Source organism: Mustela nigripes, chromosome 17, assembly GCF_022355385.1.
Source record: "Mustela nigripes isolate SB6536 chromosome 17, MUSNIG.SB6536, whole genome shotgun sequence".
Lineage (NCBI taxonomy): Eukaryota > Metazoa > Chordata > Mammalia > Carnivora > Mustelidae > Mustela > Mustela nigripes.
In genome coordinates, this window is record NC_081573.1 from 52,527,938 (window position 1) to 52,549,607 (window position 21,670).

The 21,670-nt window shown below is 45.1% G+C and overlaps 1 protein-coding gene across 2 annotated transcripts; it reads left to right on the forward strand.

Annotated features, from left to right (window-relative positions):
• The first annotated feature begins 48 nt into the window (after positions 1 to 48).
• DYNLRB2 (dynein light chain roadblock-type 2) lies at positions 49 to 9,481 on the forward strand. 2 transcript variants are annotated; one of them, XM_059383942.1, is made up of 4 exons: positions 49 to 150; positions 2,275 to 2,350; positions 7,815 to 7,982; positions 9,155 to 9,481. In XM_059383942.1, the coding sequence occupies exons 1-4, from the start codon at positions 148 to 150 to the stop codon at positions 9,163 to 9,165; spliced, it is 258 nt and encodes an 85-aa protein (XP_059239925.1). In that variant the 5' UTR covers positions 49 to 147; the 3' UTR covers positions 9,166 to 9,481. The 2 variants fall into 2 exon arrangements, with proteins under 2 accessions (XP_059239925.1, XP_059239924.1); XM_059383941.1 differs by lacking the exon at positions 9,155 to 9,481 and adding an exon at positions 8,873 to 9,116 and having other exon boundaries at positions 50 to 150.
• The last annotated feature ends 12,189 nt before the right edge of the window (positions 9,482 to 21,670 follow it).

Genomic DNA, 21,670 nt, shown 5'->3' on the forward strand with positions numbered 1-21,670 from the left:
GCCGCCGGACCTGCGTACGCGCAGGCGCAGGCCCCGACACTTCCGAGAGGTCACATCCTCCCCCCGTCTCCTAGCAACGGCTGGAAGCGTTGCTGACTTCCCGGGCTGCAGCGGTGCAGGACTGAGTCGAGTCTCGGCGTCCGCACGATGGTAAATCCGGAGACTCCGCCTGCGACCAGCCGCCCCAGGGGCGCCGACGTCGGGGGCCTTCTTCGCCGGGCCCCCGAGGCCGACCCTGGCCTGTCGGTCCCGGGGCCGCGGCGAGGGCTGGGGGCTCCAGAAGCTTCTTGGAGGGGGTGGCGGGGAGACCCTGGAGGAAGGAGAGGGCGACCTTGGAGGGGAGAAGACACCTAGATGCGAGGAAACTACCTTGAGGGATAGATACCGACCGAGTTGATTCCGGGGGCTGGAATTTGCGGGCATGTGGATGTCGAGAAAGAGAAGAGAGAGACTGAGGGGGTGAGAGACCTCGACAGCGAGAAAGTTTCCAAAGGGAAAGGCGAGGTGGGGAGGAGAGAAGTCGGATCCCGGGAAGGAAGAAAGAGGAGACAGGGAGAGCAGCAGAATGGGGGGAAGGAAAGAAAGGAAGATAAAGAGGAAGAGGAGGAGAGAGAAAAAAAAAAAAAGTTTTAAGAGGAATGAAAGGGGATTGCAGATGGGGATTAAGAGATTGTATTAAGGGGGTACAGAAATCACGAAAAAAAAAAAAAACAACTGGAAGAGGAGAGGGTAAGGCTGACAGCTAAGAGGCGTTTGGGAGCGAAGTAAAATAAATAAATAAGAGGGGGAGGGTCAGTGGTTGCAAGGAGCGCGAACATTGTCCTGAAGGCGGCAAAAATATAATATTTTGATCCCCTGTATAACTACTTCACTTTAGTGCAGTGTTTCCCAAAGTGATGTGCAAAATCTGCTTGCTACGTAAGACAGCTCAGAGGTACCAGCACAGCGAATCCCCTCTGAGGAGGTTATTTCTCTTTCCCCATCCGCTTCCTATAGACTCTATCCAGGAGAAAGCCCCAACACGGTTAGGTCCTTAATACCACTGTCATTTGGTAATTTCCATTTTTCATCTGAATATCCGAGTTCAGGCTCAGGCCTTTCCCTGGGGTGGAATTCAATAATACGTTCTCTCTCCATTTTGTTTGCCTTTATGGTTATTTCTGTTTATGACAAATAGTAGCAGATTTCCACTTAGTAGTGGTAGTGATGTGTCGTTCCCTTGTAAAATGTGTTTAAGTTCTGAGTAGTGAGATAATTTAGAGAGCATTCTCGTTCAACAATAGAGATGGTATTCATAATGGCAAAAAGTGAGAGTCCAGCACATGAAATTTAGAAAGTGCCTGCTGTAGTGGTGGAAAAGAGGACATAAGTGTCCCTGCCCACATGAAGTGCAAAAGAAAATTGTCTTTTGACTAAAGTAGCAAAATGTTCATCTCTGCGTGATGTTGGAAGGAAAAAATAAATCCCAAACCCTCATCAAGAAACTGCAGGATACTGTTTGAATTCAGAAAATCCAGTGATCACTCAGGAATAATATACAAGTTTGAAAAGGATTATTTGAGATTTTAGCATTGGTAGAGGGGAATAAAACTGGTACAATATAGTCTGTGCATAAGATTAATTCAGACAGCTGAGTTAATTAAAGGGGTTCCAACACAGTCATTCATGGCTGAATATTCAGCTTACACTGAGACCCAGACTGTTGTTACCAAGAGAATCCTGGAATCCGGGTTTACAGAATATCCTGAATTTAATTATCTGAACTCCCAAGGAGGTAACATTTAGGACATAAGAATCAGATTTCTCATGAAGGGATACTTTTAGCCAGAGGGAGGTAACCATATAGCTCTGTAGCTATTTAAAGGACTATAATACAGAGAAGGAGTTTCTCATATGAATACAAAAAGATCAATGAGCGAAGCATGAGTGGGAGAATATTTCTGTCCAATTTAAAGAATTCTTTTCCAGAAAATAGAGACGTTAAAAGTTGAGTGAACTCTTGTGAGGCAGTAAGCTCTCCATCCCTAGAAGAGTTCAGGCCAAGAGATGTGTCAGGGTTGTATGTAAGAGTCTTATATAGGCTTGGATATAGAACTTGAACATTTCAAAGCTCTCTTCCAGAGGTCTAAGATTATAGTATCCAGTACCTTAGGTTAAGGAGACTGGGGTGGGTGGGTTGAGGGAAGGGTAGATGTCTCTCTAAACATTAGTCACGTTAGGATTGGGGTTACCACAAAGACCCCCTTTGGTTAATTGCCTTCCCGATCTCTTCAGGCGGAGGTGGAGGAAACCCTAAAGAGGATCCAGAGCCATAAAGGGGTTATTGGAACTATGGTCGTAAATGCAGAAGGTAAATACATCACAGGATGCCTTTTTGACATGCACAGACCAACTAAGGATCTGTTTATTGTACCAAGCCTAGGACAGACATCTTAGACTTTGAAACAAAAAGTATATTTTCTGTGTTTTAGTTATACCATTTACTTCTCAAACACCTATTATCTATTACATACCAAACACTCTGCTGAGAATTAAAGATACAAATATGAATAGGACATGTCTAAAAATATCTATATATTCCTAAGAAACACTACACATTGTCTAATTTTTAAAGCTTTGGTAACTCTCCTAATATTTCAGAAGTACCAATAAAACTGTTGTATTGCAGATAGGGAGAATATCGTTGCTGGCGGTTTTTATTTTAACAGTATAAGGTATATAGAGTTTCAGTCTTCACTTAAAATGAAGCTGTTGCTTTACCATACTTAATAAAATCTTTGAGAATCAGTTTTACTCTCATGTATGGTAGAATCTGTGTGGATATAGCATAAAAACGACCAATGCATTTCCACCTACGAAATCTGTAGACTTCCACCAGAAACTTGCTCTCATTCCACAGTCACTGTTAACAATCCACAGAGCATTTTCTCTGGCACTTTGCTACCTGCTCAGCTACAGTGGCAACCTCTCAGAGGCTCCTGCCAGTTTCATTGCTAATTCAGGCTCTTGCAAGGGCAAGAAGTACCACAATTCCCAGAGCATTTGTTGAAATAAGAGTACCCACTTCACCTAATTCATGGTGCAACCATGAAATTGACACATTGCCATAGCACAGTGCTTGCATCAGAATCTCACAGCTAATCATTATTTTGGCACAAATCTATCAAATGTTTATTAAGCAACTGCAAACCACAGTCAAATTCAGACTTTGATCCCTCATCAACTAAAAATAGAATATAACCTACTCTATTGATAAATGAAATACTACTACTCAGGGGCCTGGCACAATACCCAACACTTTATGGTATTATAATCAGGTAGTTCTGAGAATGTGGAAGTTTTTCATTGATTTGGACAGATAAAACATTCAATGTATATATAGATAAAACATCAGCTGTGTTTTGAAAATGATAAAATAAAATTTAAAACACCACCAGATGAATATAATGAACTTACCCAGCTTGAGTGATCAGTAGGGAAAGGATTTAAGATCAGCCTTATAGGTAAGAAAGAGCTATGCCTAATATTTCCAGGAAGTGGTCCACCCCTGGTACATTGTTCTGGTTGAAATGATTTTAATTCCTGGCATGTTCAGAAACTCTGCACACCCCCTGAGAAAGGCCATCTGTGTGGCTTCAGAAGGGTGATGGACTCATTTCCCTCAGCTGTCATAACAAGGTACCACACACTTGGTGGCTTACCAACTTAGAAAGTTATCACTGTTCTGGAGCTAGGAGTCGAAACAAGGGTGTCAGTAGACAGGCTGTTCCAAGTCTCTACAGAATCCTTCCTCAGTGCTCTCTCAGCTTGTGGTGGTTTCCAGTTTCTGGTCCTTGGCATACCTTGGCTTGTAGATGCATCAGTCCAGTCTCTGCCCCCATCCCCACATGGTGTCTACCCCTCTGTGTCTGTTTTCTCTCCATAGAAGGACCCCAGCCTTTGGATTTGGGCCCACCCTGATCTAGTATGACCTCATCTTACCTCATTACATCTGCAGAAGCCCTATTTCACATTATAAGGTAGACTTGAATTTGGGGATGGGGACACCATTCAACCCAGGACAACTCATCCAACAAGTTACATTGGATGATCTTGGTCAAAAGTGCATAATCCTGGCAATATGCATCATGTGTCTGAAAGTATCCATACCCTGTGATTTGTAATGTTACTCCTAGGAATTTATCCTAAGGAGTGAGGAAGAAAAGATTTAGATACAAAGGATACTCACTGAGGCATCGTATACAATAGCAGTAAATAAACAGACAAATAAATAAATCTAAGCATCAGGGAAAATTTTAAATTAATTATGTAATATTTACTTGATGAACCATTACTCTGTTTAAAACGTTGAGGAATATTTAAAGTCATGGGAAACTAAATATTAGGTGGAAAAAAAGCAGGGAACAAAGTGGTAAGCCAAACACTTTCTAATCATAAATATAGCCAGTCACACATACACATTAAAAATACATACGGAAGAAAAGGCAGGGATGTGTTACGGTGATTATCTCTGAATGTTGGAATTACGATTGATTTTGGCTTTACTTTCCTGAAGTTTCTCAATATTTTTCATATACAAAGGCAACAAAATATTATTTTTAAGACCTTTAACTTCATCTAATTAACCCCTACTAGGATAAGATTATGTTAGGATTCATGGCACTTTTCTGAAAGCCAAATTAACTTTTTCTCCCAAAAATATGAACAAGAGGTTTATTTTTATGGTCAGATTATTAATAACCACAGCGTACGACAAGCATGTTTATTAATAGCATACAGTATAAGTTGTGTGACCAGAATTAATAAAATACTCCATTTCAGCAGCCTACTCAACGTTAGATGGAAGTACCATTTATTACTGTGCAGCTTTGCTGCTTCCAGGACACCCATGAACCTTAATACTGAAAATATTTCACTAAGTTCATGTGTTCTTGTTTACTACTTGTGGTTTTAGTGTCATTTGCAGCAAATCATTTTAACATATTTTCAGGTTTTATTCGTGACTCGGTAGGCCTTCTACCAGGCTTATCCATCTGGATCGCCTCATATGATGTGTTAACCAGAGTCCTTTGGTTTCACCACTACTGAAACACAAGCTTCTTATCCGTGACAATAAAGTAGAATTATCGGTTTCACCCACTGCTGAGTGGTACAGGTTTTTATTAGAATAGATTCTTTGTTAACGTTGGTTTCTCATTTCTAAAACCATTCATTGTTTACAATATTGCAGCACTGATCATTGAATTAGATACTGGTGAATATACATATTTGTTTCTCAGACAGCACAACTATTATATATTCTTATGTATAGATAAGCCTGATCTCTGTAGGTTCTTAATTTTAAATGTTCTTGTCATTTCTAACAATCCATTATTTGAATTTCACTAGATTTTATCAGCCATCCAGCCAATTCCTTATATTTTTGAAATACAATCAACCAAAATACAAAGACTAGTGGCTTACTGGGATCAGAGAGAGTCCTGGTTTAAAGTACTGCCATAAATTCAGCAATATCAAATTCATATTCTTTGTTCTGGAAGTTCCATCATAGGGATTTATCCTACCCATAGACACAAATATGAAATGGCATGCACACAGACATTTCCTATAGCCTTGCTTATAAAAGTCAAAGACTGGGAGCAGCCCAAATGCCTGTCAGGAGGATTTATTAGTTACGTGTTCACAAGGCAGCCATTCAACAATCATGTTCTGCAGTCACTAACCTGAGTGGCCCAGCCTTATGTATACTGAATGGAATAATTTTCCAAGTCTTAAAAATGAAAAAAAAAAAAAAAAAGAAGTACAGAATAGAGAACAATACAGTTAAGGAAGGAAGAATACAAACGCAAACATAGTTGAACTATTTAGAATGTCTCTGCAAGGTTACCAAAGAAACCGGGAGCAGTGGCTACCTCTCAGAAGGAGATGTAGGTGAATTTCCTACTATGGGCTAAAACTGGTTCTTAACAAATTATTTTTTAATTACCGCACATGGTACCAAACAAGAACTTAATAAATATTTGTTGATTGATTTTTTTCAAGTGGTCAGTAGTGGAGATGAACAACTCCAAGAGTTTCCACAGCGTGCACTTATTATTCAGCAAGGCTAGCTGTTTTATTTATTGACTTGGATCATGAATAGACTAACTAAATAAGCCTGAGGTCTGGATTCATAATCTTGTCATCTACATTTTAAATAATTTATTCTGGTTGTATTTCTTGTTTTGACATTGAGCAATGCAGACTTTGTAGGTAGTCACTCTTCAGGAAGCAAAACCAGTCCACAGGAGGGGCTCTCAAAAGCTGGAGGGCTTGCTACATTTCAGCCTGCCGCTTGTTGAAGACACAGGCCTTGCGATGTTTCACCAGCTGGGAAAGATAGAACTGACTTTGGGGTACAGAGGCCAACAAATAATTATACAGAAGTGAACAACTTTGATAAAAGCTTTATTTATTGAACAGTTTCTCCTGTAAATACTGTTATCGTCTTGTTTGGGAAGACCCCATTCCAAAGGTAATGGTTTTCTTAAAAGAGAAAAGCAAGTAGTCTGTTTCATGGTCAGAATGGAGGTTCTCCAAGAATATGAAAAACTGGTAAAATCCTTAGTTTGTAATACTGTTGCACACCTGAAGTCCCCTCTTGTGTAATATTTTCTGGAATTGCATTCTCTGAGGGAAATCCCAGAGCTGTGTTCGCTCTTTCATTGCTTGGCCTTAATTCAGGTACTTGTGGAATCTGAGAAACCCCAAACTCACCTTTTATGGCCCCCTACATTAGAGGCACGTCAGCAAAACAAATCTTTGAGGTTTCCTGGCTGTCCGGTAGTTCTCAAAATCATCTGAAGACCCTCTGAGATTAGACACAACATATGCAAAGTCCCTAGTACACCGCCAGTTAAAAAATAAGCCCTGAGCACCAAGAGACCTGAATTGAGCTAGATTGATTTGAACGGAATTGAATTATACTTGCATATTTGTCTGGCTAGATTTTCCCAGTTAAATTAATAGGTTCGGATTTAAATGCGCATAATGGAACAATAGAGCACACAAGCAGCTAAATCTAATAATGCTTAAACCAAGAATGAGCGCAAACCAGGGAGTGCCCAGCAAAACCACAGTCCCTTTGCTGTTGTGGCCTCTACGATAAGCTTTAAGGTGTAAAAAGTATTGTATGAGGCGGTACAAAGGAAAGTCTAAAATCCCTTTTTGATACACTCTTCAACATGGGCTGCAGTATCCCATTCTATTTCTGGCCCTAGGGAAGGAAACAAGCAGCAGGTCATAGGCCAAGCATTTCGAAGCAAAATGACTAGATCAGCTGTTTGGAGGGGCATTTTGTAGAGTAATATGTTATGTATGGTTCTGAAATAATTCACAGCTTCCAAAAAAGTTCACACACAAAAAATCTCATCACACCATTAGCTACAACAACAACCATCACAACAAAAAACAGTTCCCAACCATCTAACAGTGGGGGATTGGTTATATTATGTTTACAAAATAGTGTACAGCCACTAAAAATAATTTTATGACATTATCCCTGATAAGAAGAGCTTATCAGGGATAATGCTATCATTTAAATGAAGAAAAAAAGAAATAGTCAAATTTCTGATCATTACCAACCATATCTTAAAACCCATGTAAAGACAAAAAAAGATTGGCAGGGAGTAAGCTAGAATTGTTACCAGTGAATAGTATCAGCCATAACTCTTTTCTTCCACTTTAGAATCACCAGTATTTTCCAGTGTTTCCACCGTGTGAGTCTTCCTTTTATAATAAAAAAAATATTAACCCGAAAGTGAATCTCGTAACAGGTATTCCTATCCGAACAACGCTGGACAACTCGACGACAGTTCAATATGCAGGTCTTCTTCACCAGCTGACGATGAAAGCCAGGAGTACCGTCCGTGACATTGATCCCCAGAATGACCTCACTTTTCTTAGGATCAGATCAAAGAAACACGAAATCATGGTAGCCCCAGGTAATGTGGCACTTTGTCTCACTTTTAAAACATCTTTCTGCTTTACTGGATAGAAGCTTTGTTTCAAAGAACTGGAAGTATAGATTTTAACATGCAGTATTGGCCCATAATGTTCTTCAATTACCAAATGAAGATGTTTGAATCTGAAAAATCCAACCTGGAAATTTTGTGAAATTAGTGACAAATTTAGTCTTGGAAGAAGATGTTTCGCCCATTTGCTAGGAAGTAAAAAAGTATTGATTTATTATCAATAATCACAATATTCAGGAGATGTAGGTCCTACATTAGGTCAACTTAGGACACTGAGATTTTCTGGAGAGTGGAGAAATGTCTCCTGTTCAGGAAGTAAAGTAGGGAGTGGATCCAAGAAAGGCCTGTAGGGTCTCAAACCTTCCCTGGGAGAGAACTCACTCACCTGGCCTATGGACAGATGGCAGCCATAGAAATTTTGTTTCCCCAAAGGAATTACATGCAGAGTATTAGCCAGTGTCTGTGTAAAACAGGACTCGTGCTCCAAAATCTAGTCTAGAACAAACTTCTCTATAGAACATCTATAAAATCAGAATGACCCACAAACTGAAGCTTTTCCTCCACCTGTGTTCTAACCCTGGCTGCACATTAAAAGCAGTTGGGGATCTTTACAAAAATTCCTGATACCTGAGGCCTCAACCCAGGTCAGTGAAATCAGGACCTCTGGAACCAGGCCCCAGGGCACCATAGCTTTTGAAAGCTGGACAGGTGATTCTGATGTGCAGCGAGGATGGGAAACCATTGGTCTACAGAAAGTCCAAGTGATGTTTTGAAGAGAAAAGCAGATTAGCTGAAGTATTCATTTATTAAATTTAATTTTTCAGGGGGGGGGAATTAATTTTGTCCGCCTCTCTCCACAGATAAGGAATATCTTTTGATTGTCATTCAGAATCCGTGCGAATAGCCCTGCTGTGGCGCAGCCTGTCCTGTGACCCCAGACTAAAAATGCTTTACTCTTTATTACTAAGATTATATTCCAATCTAAATGACCTTTTGGACATTGTTTTCTATTTTTACATTTAAGCTACTGTGCACGTCTCATTTAGTCCCTTTCAAATGTATTGTAAAGTTGTGATTTAGCTATGTAATAAATGAATTCTGGCATGTGGGTCTCTTTTTCTTTCTATGACACAAAACTGAAGGATTCTCGTGAGAAGACAGGCTTCCTTGCGGCAGTCTTTGCAGTCTGGAGATACACCAAGAAGCAGCGGGGATGCGTCCTTTTGTGCATTTCCTTAGCCTATCAGGGAGATCCGGAGGAACACAGCAGGAGCGACCAGGGAAGCAGGAAGTCCTGACCCTCCCGGGGTGCAAGATGCTTTCCCGGGTTAAACAAAGGAAGTAAAAAAGTCAGAGGCCCGGGTCTGGGCAGGGTCAGCCCCGCAGGTGAGCGCCTCCTCCTGACTCCTCAGAACACATGGGACACGACATCAAAAACTAAAGATGTACTGGACGGTGACTAACATAACATAATAAAATTTTTTTTAATTAAAAAAAAAAAAACCAGCCTGCAGAACCAGCAGCATGTCCCGGGCCAGGTACATGCTTAGAGGACTGACCACAGAACTCCAGAGGGTGTATTTTTACTAGGCATTTCAAACATTCAGAAAATAATGAAACTAAGAATAATAGAACAAATACAACAGATTTCCAAGCCCCATTAGAACAGGTGTTACTATTTTGCCATATTTGCCTTCTGTCCTCTCTTTTCTCAGTCAAACCTTATATTTTGAGATAAATAGGGATTCACATGAAATTGTAAGAAATAACACAGAGATCCCGTGTACCCTTCACCCGGTTCCCTAAACTATAGCACGTATCTGACTTTCAAGTCATTTCCCCACACTTTTTATTTATTTATTTATTTTAAGATTTCATTTATTTATTTGACAGACAGAGATCATAAGTAGGCAGAGAGGCAGGCAGAGAGAGAGAGGAGGAAGCAGGCTCCCCGCTGAGCAGAGAGCCCGATGCAGGGCTCAATCCCAGGACCCAGGATCATGACCTGAGCTGAAGGCAGAGGCCTTAACCCACTGAGCCACCCAGGCGCCCCCCACACTTTTTATTTTAAAAGCCTTCAAACTTGCAGAAGAGTGGGAAGAATAGCACAGTCAACTCCCACATAAGCTTCACTCACATTCACCAACTCCTAATATTTTACATTTGGTTCATCTCTCTCTCTAGATCTACATGGGTCTGTATCACATCTATACATAACCAGAACCCCTAGTTTCATATTTAAGACATTTAATATTGATGGAGTATCACCTAATACACAGTCATATTCAAATTTCCCCAACGGTCCCAATAATGTCCTTCACAGCTCTTTCTCTTAAATCCAGGACTCTATCAAGGGTCACGTGTTTCATTTGGTTGCTGTGCCTCTTAAATTTTTAGCTGTTTTTAGAACCCTTTGTTCTCTATTTTCTACCTCTAGGTGGTATCGTATTTGTATATCCTCTCCACAGAGTCTCCAGTGCCACCTGCTTCCCAACCTCCAACCCCTCCCAATTGGACCCAGATACAGCCTGTAAGTAGAGGAAATTGTGCTCAAGAGCAGGTCTCAGTCACAGGCTTTCCCTTCCTTCCACACCATGACTTGGAGACCAGATACACCCCAATGGACCCAAACTCATCCTTCAGCCCAGTGGGGTGTGGGTACCATAGCTCACTCACCCAGGGACAGCTTCAGCATCTGCTGGCAGTTCCAAACATAACCATGGCCTTGTTCTAATCCAGATGGCAACAAAATGCACTATTGCGGGAGGGGACCACAGAGGTGATCTATTCCACTGCTCGATTTTACAGGTGAGGACTTCACCTGAAACATGGGTCAGGTGTCTTTCAGAGTGCTTATGCTCTTGTGAGACCTGCTCCACACCTCCGCCCCAAAAATTGTTTTTAGGAAGTAAAAATTAGCTCACTGTTATAAAATGTACCAGAGGTAACATTTGATTCCAATACCTAAATCTGTCATCTCCCCATAGCTTCCCAGCCACCCCCTCCCCAAAAGCTCATCAGCAGATGCATGGATGAATGGTAAAGCCACTTCCTTCTGCCCCAGCCAGAAATTTCAAGCCCCATTTGAGATGCAGCCGTGGGAAATCTCTGGCAGGTGCAGACGGCACCACTGCACGTGCCAGGGCTCTGTGTGGGCTCTTCCTGGGAAGAAGACCCTTCCTTCCTATTGGGCAGGGAACTCTGGCTGCACTTCTGCTTCCAAAGGACACTGTTACCCTTTGTTGGAGACAGAGGCCACGGCAACAAAAAGTAGAACTTGCCAACACCAGTTGCAACAGAGGAGGATATGATCTTGGGGAATCTGTCCCACCCCTCTCTGCCTTCCAGCACATGGACGTTCACATTCCCTCCCTGGATTCGTAACAGCGTAGTTAATTGGCCCTATTTAAAAGATGCCTGAACTCATAGACTAAAGATCCACAGCCATGCAAAGCCGTTGCCAAAGCTTTCGTTTCCTTTAAGTACAAGCCTGGACACATTGGTGCCTCCCCTTAGTCCAACTTGCTATAAATTTTACCCGAACAATGGGAGAGCTATTTGCAGACTCTCTGGAGGAACATATCCTAACCATAAATATTAATGATAATGAACCTGGAAAGGCCATTTTAATAAAATAGCTGAAAATGCATTTACACATCATTAGCTTTACAAGCTCCCAAATCTTCATCACTGCGGAGCAGGACCCATCCCCATAGATAATGAGGTACTGCCTATCACGGTCCCTTTCGTTGGGTACATTCTGGCTTTTGAGCTAGATCGCCCACCATCTTCAAAAGCAAAAATTACCATAGACTAAGACTTGGATTCTCTCCCCTTTCTCAGTTTTTGACAAATTAACAATTATCCCTGCTATGTCTTTGACATGGAACAAAATATCCTGACTTTTCTGACATTGGAAAAGAATGCATGGCCTTTATATAGGACACTACAGCATGTTTAGGTGAAATGGCCAAAGATAGTCATTCACTCAACCAATATTTGGTCTTACATTCCATTTATTAAAAAAAAAAAAAAGTAGATCATGTCTGGGTGCAAAACTGTGCTTTCAGAGTGGTGCTAACATCTCCCATCAGGAGCCTTACAAACGATAAACTGGTATCTGAAATTCTGGGTATGATGGGGTTAAAAGTGCTCCCATTACGGAAGTCGTCTCTAGTATTGGAAACTCGGGCATCTGCATGGCAATTCGGAATATTCTTAACATCTCGAACATTTAAGGTTAGTAACACATGAATGTTTATTTCTCATGAAAATCTGGTATGAGAAGGTTGAGTTAGCCAGTGTACTCAGCCATTGCTTGAACATAGGAGAAAAGAAGACTGAACCCCTTCCTTCGTCCTCGGTTCTTTCTCTGGGAAACCTCCATGCTTCGTTTCCCTTCACCAGATGATCTCAGGACTGGCTGGCTGGATGCTGCCAACCTTAACCACCCCTGCTGCATGCAGAAATGATCTTAAAATTCTCCTCCTTTGGTCAGCCCTACAACACGAGGTACAATATGGTGCAGTTGAAATAGCATGAGGCCTAGAGTCTGACTTGACTACTTACTGGTTAGCAGGATCCACACCTCTCTGGGACCTGAGTTTGCTGGCCCACGAATGTGCCCACCCACTGTGGCCCAGTGCTCCAAACTAGAACACAGTATGGATGCCAGTTATTATTATGAAGAATAGCAATACTAGCAAAATAAACCAAGTTTACCAGAATACAAGCCATTTGATCCATCTCACTGTGGCCTCTTCCAATATGTGACCACATGCATAAATAGATTTAAAGAGCTGTAATGCTGTTAAGGACACAGTTCTGTCTAATTCCTTTACCAATTAATAAGGATTTCCATATTGCTACATAGGGGTTTCTCTTAATACCTCTATGCAATTCTATCAAGTTTGTCAGTGGTGACCTGGCCCAGAGGAGGCCAATGAGAGACTCTTCCTTGGTATTTTGATTTGGAAGAGAGTCAGAGAGGAAGTGCCCGTAGGGCTAGACTGATGCACAGGTGTTGGGGCGCCCCAATTTCCACTGGGGAGTAACAGAGAGCGCCAGTTCTCAGGAGAAAGGAATGCAGCGCCACACTTTGTAACCCAGATTCCCTGCGAATGTTCTGGGGCTCAACTACAGTTTCACCTTGGAGTTTATTGAGCCCCTCCAAAGCCTGCTAGTCAGTTCCCCTCTTTTGTGTATACTACCAGAGGAGGCTTCATGTGTTGCCTGAAATCAAAATGCCCTTACCTCGCCACTAAACTATCTGGGTCACCGCTGGCTGCTTTCACCAGTCCAGAAGCCCAGTGACTCCCTAGGAAGTACATATTCATCAGAGGCCCTGAACAGGTGGGTTGTGGTCACCCAGTCCCTTGCTTCAAAACACACCCGTGGCTTTGGCTAGACAGGAGGAGAAGCCTTTGCTGGACTGTTCAGGAGGCAGAGCTGTGGTGGGAGAGAGGTCTGAGACATCCCTCTCACTGAGGTGCCTCTAATTCATTCCCACCTCGTGAGTGACCTCTGCCTCTGATGCTGGAAAGAGAAGTGGCCCCCCTGGATTCTGGACAGATGCATTCTCCAAGCACCACTCCAGGTGGCCCCAGGCATCTGCAGTGGTGGAGAGCCAGACGAGAGACGGAAGGAATAAAGAAATACAGCACAGACTCACCTGACAGCCAGCTCTGCCCTTGGGCCCAGAACTCAGCGTGGAGTCGAGGAAAGGGCATTGCTTCGTAACCAGACAGGCCCAGCCCTGCATCAATAATAATAGTAATAGTAAGAGTAAGAGTAAGAAGTTATGGTATTGTGATTTCTGGAAGAAGAGGAAGAGGAGAAGGAAGGGGAGGATGAGGAGGGGAAGAAGACCTAGAAGGAGAAGGACAGAAGCAGCAGCGGCTCCCATCGTGTCCTCACTGATTCCAAAACAGGCGTGATGGAGTTCAGCACAGTCTCATTTCGCACACGAACAGCAAGGCCGAGAGAGGGCTCACAGCTGGCCCCAGGTCAGCCGAGACTTTCAGCGTCAGAGGAGGCACTGTCAACCCAAATCTTGACGCGGGCCCACACTCCCAACCACTCCCTTCCATCTCTGACTCACCAGACCGGTGACAAGGAAGTTAAAATCGCTGAGCCTTACGTGTATAGAATGGCTCATAAAGAAAAAATACTGGAAAGCACCGGACATCGAGTAGATGTCCCACAAGGGTCGAGGCAGTTATCGCCCGTCACCCTGTTCAATACCCCATCGTCATCACCCTCATCGGCACTACCTGGAGAAGTAGCGATTGCTGGGAGCTGCCCACCACCGCTGCTCTGATCGGTGTCACCGTGTGGACGTCCGACTGACCCGTGGAGGTCATCGGCTAGAGTAGCTGCTCCTAACCCTTTCATCAACCATCCGTCCGGGTCTAGAGGATGTCAGACCGCCACCCCCGCCATGGAATGTCATCATATGCAAACAGCTCAGGGGACTCATCTCCCCGTCAACAGTGCATCTCTTGTGTCTGTTCACCAAGCCTATGCTTTATGCCCCAACGCCCATCATTCTGTGTACACTTGTAACCAGTTTAAACCATTCCTTCCCTCCCCCTCCCCACTCGGCCCACACATACAACCGGCTTTTCCCTTTAGCCTGGATTGATAAGTCACTTCAGTACCTAAGGCTGTACTGGTCTGTACTCATGGGCTGCACTTCCTCAACAATCCACTCAGGAGAAGCTGTGCATCTGACAGTCTGTAGGGCTTAAGAACACGAACTCTGTCTCATTCTTACACTCCCCCAGCCCCTGACCTCGGTGCCTGGCAGAAAATCGGGCACAGGGTCTGAGGGGTAAACAGTCAATATCTCTATCCCTGCCCAGCCTTATCTCAGAAACACTGTTCCCTGGATCGCGGGGTTTGTTACAATGGGGTTCACCAAGTTAATGAGCACCTTTGAAGGGACATAATTAGCTACATCCCCCAAGAATACTCAAGATGGGATTCTGACCAATTAGAAGCTTTAGAACGTCTCAATTCAGAGTGCAAAATGAATTGAGGCAGGTCCTTGACTCTTGTGGGCCTCCTTCTGCATCTGCTCCTGGACAACCTCCCGCTTCCTGACGAGCTCCAAGGAGCTCTCTCGGGCCTCCCCAGCAATGCCAGAGGAGCAGAAGCCCTGGCTCCTCGGAATATGTTCCAGCCCTCGAAGCTGCACCCTCTGTGGGGCAGGGATGGGAGGCCTGTCTGGGCAAGTCCCACACCTCTGGGGAATGGGTTAGTACCAGCATCACCACATTACAACGGCCCAAAGGGTGCTGTCAGCCAGCTCCTTCATCCGACATGACCTTTAAGTTGTTCACAAACTCTGAACCTTTCAGTGGGCATTTGATCACATCTCAGTGACGTGGGGAGAAAGTGAATGTCTAGTGTCTCCCAGAAAAAGAGAAAAAAAAAAGCACAACACCATCAGTGATGTCAGGAGGACGGGAAAGAGGATATTATCTGAGCCTGTTTACCGGCTCTTGCCAAGCCCAGCAATTTCCGGGAGATGCAAGCAGAGATTAATAACCATTTATGAAATCTCAAATTAATAAAAATCCAGGTTCTGTCTGAGAATTTCAAGAAGGTGTGCTTCATAATCAGAGAAGCATTAACCGGTACCCATTCTGCAAGCCCTGAACAGGGAATGACTTTATGCTGAGCACACTCTGTGCCCAGGAGCAGACATGGGGGATGTCATCCTGCTCCCCAAAAGCTCCTGGTATATAATGGAGATATGTGTGCAGAAGACATTTTCAATACAGTGAGATCATAGGAATCGGCAGAGCCCGGGTGAGGGACGGTGATAATGCAGTACAGATAAGGGGCTGATAAGGGCTTGTTGTCTAAGGGAGGCTGCGTTCAGGCAGACAGACCTGGGCTGGATGTTAAAGGCAGGGTAGGAGTTTACAATGTTATCAAGAGGGTAGGCACGATCTGAGCAGAAGGAACTGCAGAGCGAGGCGAATTCTAGGCCAGTGGTTTTCAAACCTTGCTTTAGGAATAGTGCCCATGGCTCCCACACTACCTGAATCAGAGGCGAGCAAAGCTGTTCCCTCTCCATAGAGCACGGCGGGCTCCTCTTCCATTCTGCCTCTTCTCCTGCTCTCCACCACCCCACACATATACATAGTGCCCCTTAGGGGACCGAGCCCTAACCTGCTGAATAAGGGTCTGCATTTAGGAAGATTCCCAGTGGACTCCTGTGCTCATTAAAGTTTGAGAAGGGCCTCCCGCACGGGGCAGAAATCTGTTCCCTCCAACAAGTGAGCTGGGGAGAGGGGCTATGACTGGGTGGGCTTTGAGACACTCCCACTCTCCTGCCTTTCTCTTCTTGAAATCCTCCCCCATTGCCAAGCCCAAGCCACCCAAGTCACTGCTAAGAACAACTAGGGGAAGAATTAAAAGGTGTCACCCTAGTCCTGAGTAAAAGAAAGAAACAGGAGTTGCTTTGTAAAATCCAACCAAAGCTGACTCCCCAGCCAGGTTTCCACCTCCAAGCCTTTGGGGATCCCCAGGTTACCTTGCGCTTCCAATAAGCCAGTCCAACTAGTTTCCACATGACATCTCCATGACCTTCACTTTCACCTGCTCCGACCCTCTTCCCTTGACACTGCCATGTCCACAGGACGATGGGGCTCCCACGGGAACCACTGTGTTCTGAACATCACAGATACCTCCGGGAGCTACCATGCTGGGGGGGCACTACTCCCTCACCTGCCACCACCATCTCCTGCCAGGCCAGGCACACTGCCCCACCCGCGGGGTCCACTCAGCAGTAGTGGAAGGAAACACCTCGCTCCCCTTTCTGGCGTCCTTCTGCTTGGGCTCTGCATGAAGTCACCCTCTCTGTTTAAGACCTTACCTGGGTCCAGACCCCATTCAATAATCAGATGGTTCTTCCACACAGAGAAGTCTCCCCTGGCAGATTTTATTATCCCTGTTTTCCTGATGAGAAAAATGAGGTTCCCATGAAGGCAGCATCTTGCCCAGAGTGACACTACTCAACTTAAAGCCCCATGAGGTCAGAACCCAAAGTTATTTATCACCGCAAGCCCCAGGCACGAGTCAGAGTCAGCATTTAGTCTACACGTGGCATTGAACGCCCGGATGGAGAATACACAGACAGTGGGTGATGTAACGCACGCAGCCCGTCCGGAGGGGCACACGGGCCACACACTTCACATCCATAAGGCAGATTTATCATTGGATTCTCCACCTCCCAGATGCACGGAACATCTCCAGCCTCTCTCAGACCTCCTCCTTCCCAGAACACTGGTTCCCAATTTGGGGTTGCAATTCATTGTGTTGCTGTCAGTACCGAAAATGGGCTATATTCTACTCTCAAGAGGAGGACAGTCGTCTCCAGCACATCCAGAAATTCTGTCGTGTGTGTCTGTGTATGTATCACACACACGTAGAAAGACCTTGAGACAACACACCAGGCATTAACAAAAGTGAATTCTCAATGGGCGGGATTAAGGCTTTATTCTATTTTCTCCCTTTTGTCCTTCTTTATCTTCTGTTTCTTTCACTTTTTTCTGCAACTTCAACTTTTATGGAATCATATATGATGTGCATATAAAAAGCACACATATCATAAGGACCTAGTTCGATGAACTTTCACGGACTGAACACACCCACTGAACCTAAAGCCCCCCCCCCCCCACACACACACACACCGCCAAAAAACCCCTAAATGCAACCATCCCTTCCTTCAGGTCTCTAACCCACCCCAAGAGGCACTAAAAGCCTGGCTCCTGTCACAGAGGTTAGTTTCTTCTCTTTGTGTACTTTCCATGCATGGGATCGGACTCTTTCTCAGCTTCTCTGGACCACCCCTGGTGAGACTCATCTGTGCCATGTGTAACTGATAAATCTTTCATTCTTATCATTGCTTGTTGCTTTTCTCAAGCATAGAAAAAATTACTTAAATACTTTTTTTTCCCCCTTTGGTGGCAGGAGGGAGTCAAAAGGGTAGAGCCTGTTCTCTCCTCCTTATAGGAAGTAGGTCTGTGAAACCAGGGCTGGTGTATCTCAGGGAGATGGTAGAAAGAAGCAAGAAAGCTCAGTGCTTTCAGTCATGGGTTCCCAGGCGCCAAGAGATCCACCATCAACGTGCCAGAGAGAGAACATCCGCGTTGCAAGCCTACATTAAAATCCTGACCCAGGCAACAACCTATCTAGGGAGAACCAGTTCACTCCTCGAGCCTCAGTTTTATCATCTGTACAATGGGAGATATTAATTGTTCCCTGTAGCAGACACTGTTGACCCCCACTCAGATCCCCTTGAATACTTTATTATCATTTCTATGTACTCTTCTGCTGGCCTGTGAGGTGCAGTTTGCTTCTGCCTGTCCTGGGGGTTACCGAAGCCACTCTGCAAGCGCACAGAGAGCCCACGGTGTCTGAGCATTTATCATGCTGACCCTGGAGCCCCTCAGCCGGTGAGTGCTGGGTGCGGGGGTGTGCAAGCCCAGCTCCTGTGGGCACCCACTTCCCCTGTGTGCACTTCAGCCTCCAAAGGCCCCTGCAATCCCACCTTTGCTGGGCAACTTCCCCTTCCCACTCTGCTCCCTTACTCCGAGCGGGTTCCCAGTGAGCTCTTCCTGAATTGATCCCATGCACAGGAATCCTGGCAGAGGGCCCACTGCTAGGGAACCTTCCTTCAGACACACTAAGGGATGTTGTGAGGTCCACATGGATAACTGTGTATGGACCATCTGGAACTCGAGAGTTGCCGGCACCTGTTAAATCTCTTCCTCATGTCAGACGCCGGCTGGCCTGGCTGTGTGGTCGCACACCTTGAATCCTAAAATCCCTGGAGTTAGAAGGAACCATAAACATCCAGGACTCCTAGAGTCCTGAATTACCTTGAATCACTGCCATCTCTCCCTGAAAAGTATTACAGTAGCCTCTAAATGCAATAACCAGGGATGGCAGAACCACCCCCCTCCACAACGCCAGCTTTATTGTGCTACAATCAGCAATGGCCATCTTGAGTGGAGATAAAGCTGTAGAGAGCGGATATTAAAGCCCCCGGCAACGGAGCTTCCCAGATCGGAGGCCAGATTCCCCACCAACTGCTCGACAGTGTGTGCACCCCCTTGACCCCACGCCGGCTGGCAGGGAGGACTGCTCTGTCCTTGCCCAGTGGCGGGGACGGCCCTGTGTGCTCGCGTTCACTCCTCTGGAGAAGAGGGCCTTCCTGTACCATAAGCTAAGACGTGCAAAAGGATATTACAAAGAGAGAGAGAGAACCCGGCGTGCATACAATTATCCTCTCTTTAGAAAAGAAAATTCGTTGCTTTTGAATATTCTGTGGCATTGATCTCTATTCGGGGAGCACTTTATAGTCACCACCACCCCCACCCCCAACGGGATGCGATCATGGGAGCCAGCAACTGACAAGGGGTAGGTGTTTCATGTCCACCGTGGCCGTTTCCCGGCCAGGCGCTCCTTTAAATGTAGAACTGACTTTGAACGAGGTGTGTTCACCTTGCATTTACAGATGAGGCAACAGAGATCCCCATTAGGGAAACGACCTATCCCGCTCCCCAGAACCAGTGGTGACAGAGCTGAGGAGCATCTGGCAGGGTTCTCAAGCAAAGCTATTGGCAGGGACTTAGGCACAAGGGAGGTTTTCGTTTCCTAGGGCTGTTGTCACTCAGTACCACAAACTGGCTGGCTTAAGACCACAGAAATTATTCTCTTGTAGCTCTGGAGGCTCAAGGCTCTGTCTCCTCCTAGCTTCTGCTGGTGGCTGGCCATCTTGGGCATTCCTGGAGCTGCGTCACTCCAATCTCTGCCTCAGCCACCATGCGGCCTTCTTCCCTGTGTGTGACTCTGTCCCTGCCTTCTTCTCTTCTTTAAAGGACATCTGTCATACTAGATGAAGGGCGCACGCTGCCCCAGCATGCCCTCCTCCTAACTAATTACATCTGCAATGACCCTTTGTCCAAATAAGGTCATATTCCTCGGTACTGGGGTGAGTACTCCATTGTATCTTTGGGGGGAACACAATTCAACTGACAGCAGAGGACAAGCAGGCAGAAACTCAGTTTCTGAACAAGGGGATCCTGACACAGCTCCTCCTGCACTCACGGACTCCAGGATGGACACTCAGTGCCTCTGATCGCGAGTCAGCATCTCCATTCAGTCCACCTGCTACTAAGGAGATGGCCCCCGAGGAAAAGACCAGCTCACCACTGCACTGCAGCAGGAATGAGTAAGAGCATGGGGGAGGGAGGGTGGATCTCTGGAATGCAGCACTTTCTCTCAGGCGAAACCTCTGTGAAGCTGCTGTGGCTCAGATTCTACTCTTATGAAACACTTTGCATTAAACCAAGACGAGACTTCTCAACTGCCAGTGTAGAAACAAACTCTGAATGATCTTAGCCCAAAGGGAATCCATTTGAATGACAGGATCTAGCTGGGAAGGATGGAGGACCCGGCAGAAACAAGGGTCAGGAATGAGGGAGTCTCAGTGGTAGCCAGGACTGCGTTCAAAATCAGAGCCAGCCCAGGGAGGTCACTGGTGCCACCAAACATGGCTCCGCCACCATGGGCCCACTGCCAAAGGCCTGGGACATCACTGCTGAGGCCACCGCAAGCCACCAGCAAAGATTCTCCACTGCCCTTGCTTTGGGGGGTGGGCCACTCGCTACAAACTTCAAGCCATTGGTTGAGCTAGCTCACACATCTGAGGTCTAGCTGCAAGAGACTCTGGGAAAGCACCTTTCTAGCTTTTATGCTTTTTTAAATTTAGCTTTGAAAGAGAGAGATGGCTTCTCCCTCCTGCGACCAGCCAAATACCAAGGAATGCCACAAATAGGAGAAGGAGGTTCAAAGGGCGGGCAAACAATGAGAAGTAGCTCTTAGGTAAGATTAAACCTACTTCTTGAGAAGCAAAGGACAGGTGGGGGTGGCAGGGTCAAACGGCAGGGTTAGAAATGGAGCCCATGGCTCACAGACTTGAGATACTGGTGCCAGAAGTTTCTGAGGGGCCGTCGACAAAGAAAGTAGAGTCAAGATTGCCGTGGGCTGCAGACAAGGGAAGGGCAGTGGCTGCTCATGGGCACAGGGTTTCTTTTTCCAGAGAGGAAATGTTCTGGAATTAGTGGTGATCATCACACAACCGAATTATATACTTTAATAAGGTGTATTTTATGTTCATGTGAATTATATCTCAATTAAAAAAAAGAAAAAAAAAAAAAAAAGAAGTCTCAGAAAGGGATCCAGGCCCTTTAAATTTGCAGGAAGGGGAAATCTTCTGGTTATAGAAAAATAATGGGAAGGACATTGGGGCATGTGTGTATGGGGAGAGGTGCATCCCCTCAAATTTTCCCATGATAATAACACAATTTGATAGACAGGTGTTGGACTGGGGGGAACGGAGCAGAGTGGGTCATATGTGTCAGTGGTCCCAAACATCCCATTTTCTTCTTGGAAAAGACTCTGCCTCTCTGCTCCTTGGATCACCCATGAAGACACACATTCCTACTATTTCTGCTCAGGATTACAGAAATATAAAGTCCAGTGGTGACAGTTTTCTATTTGAGATAGATTTTTTTTCTAATGAACTCATAAGGCGGCAGCCAAGGGTAGATCATCCAGAGCTGGAATACAGATTATAC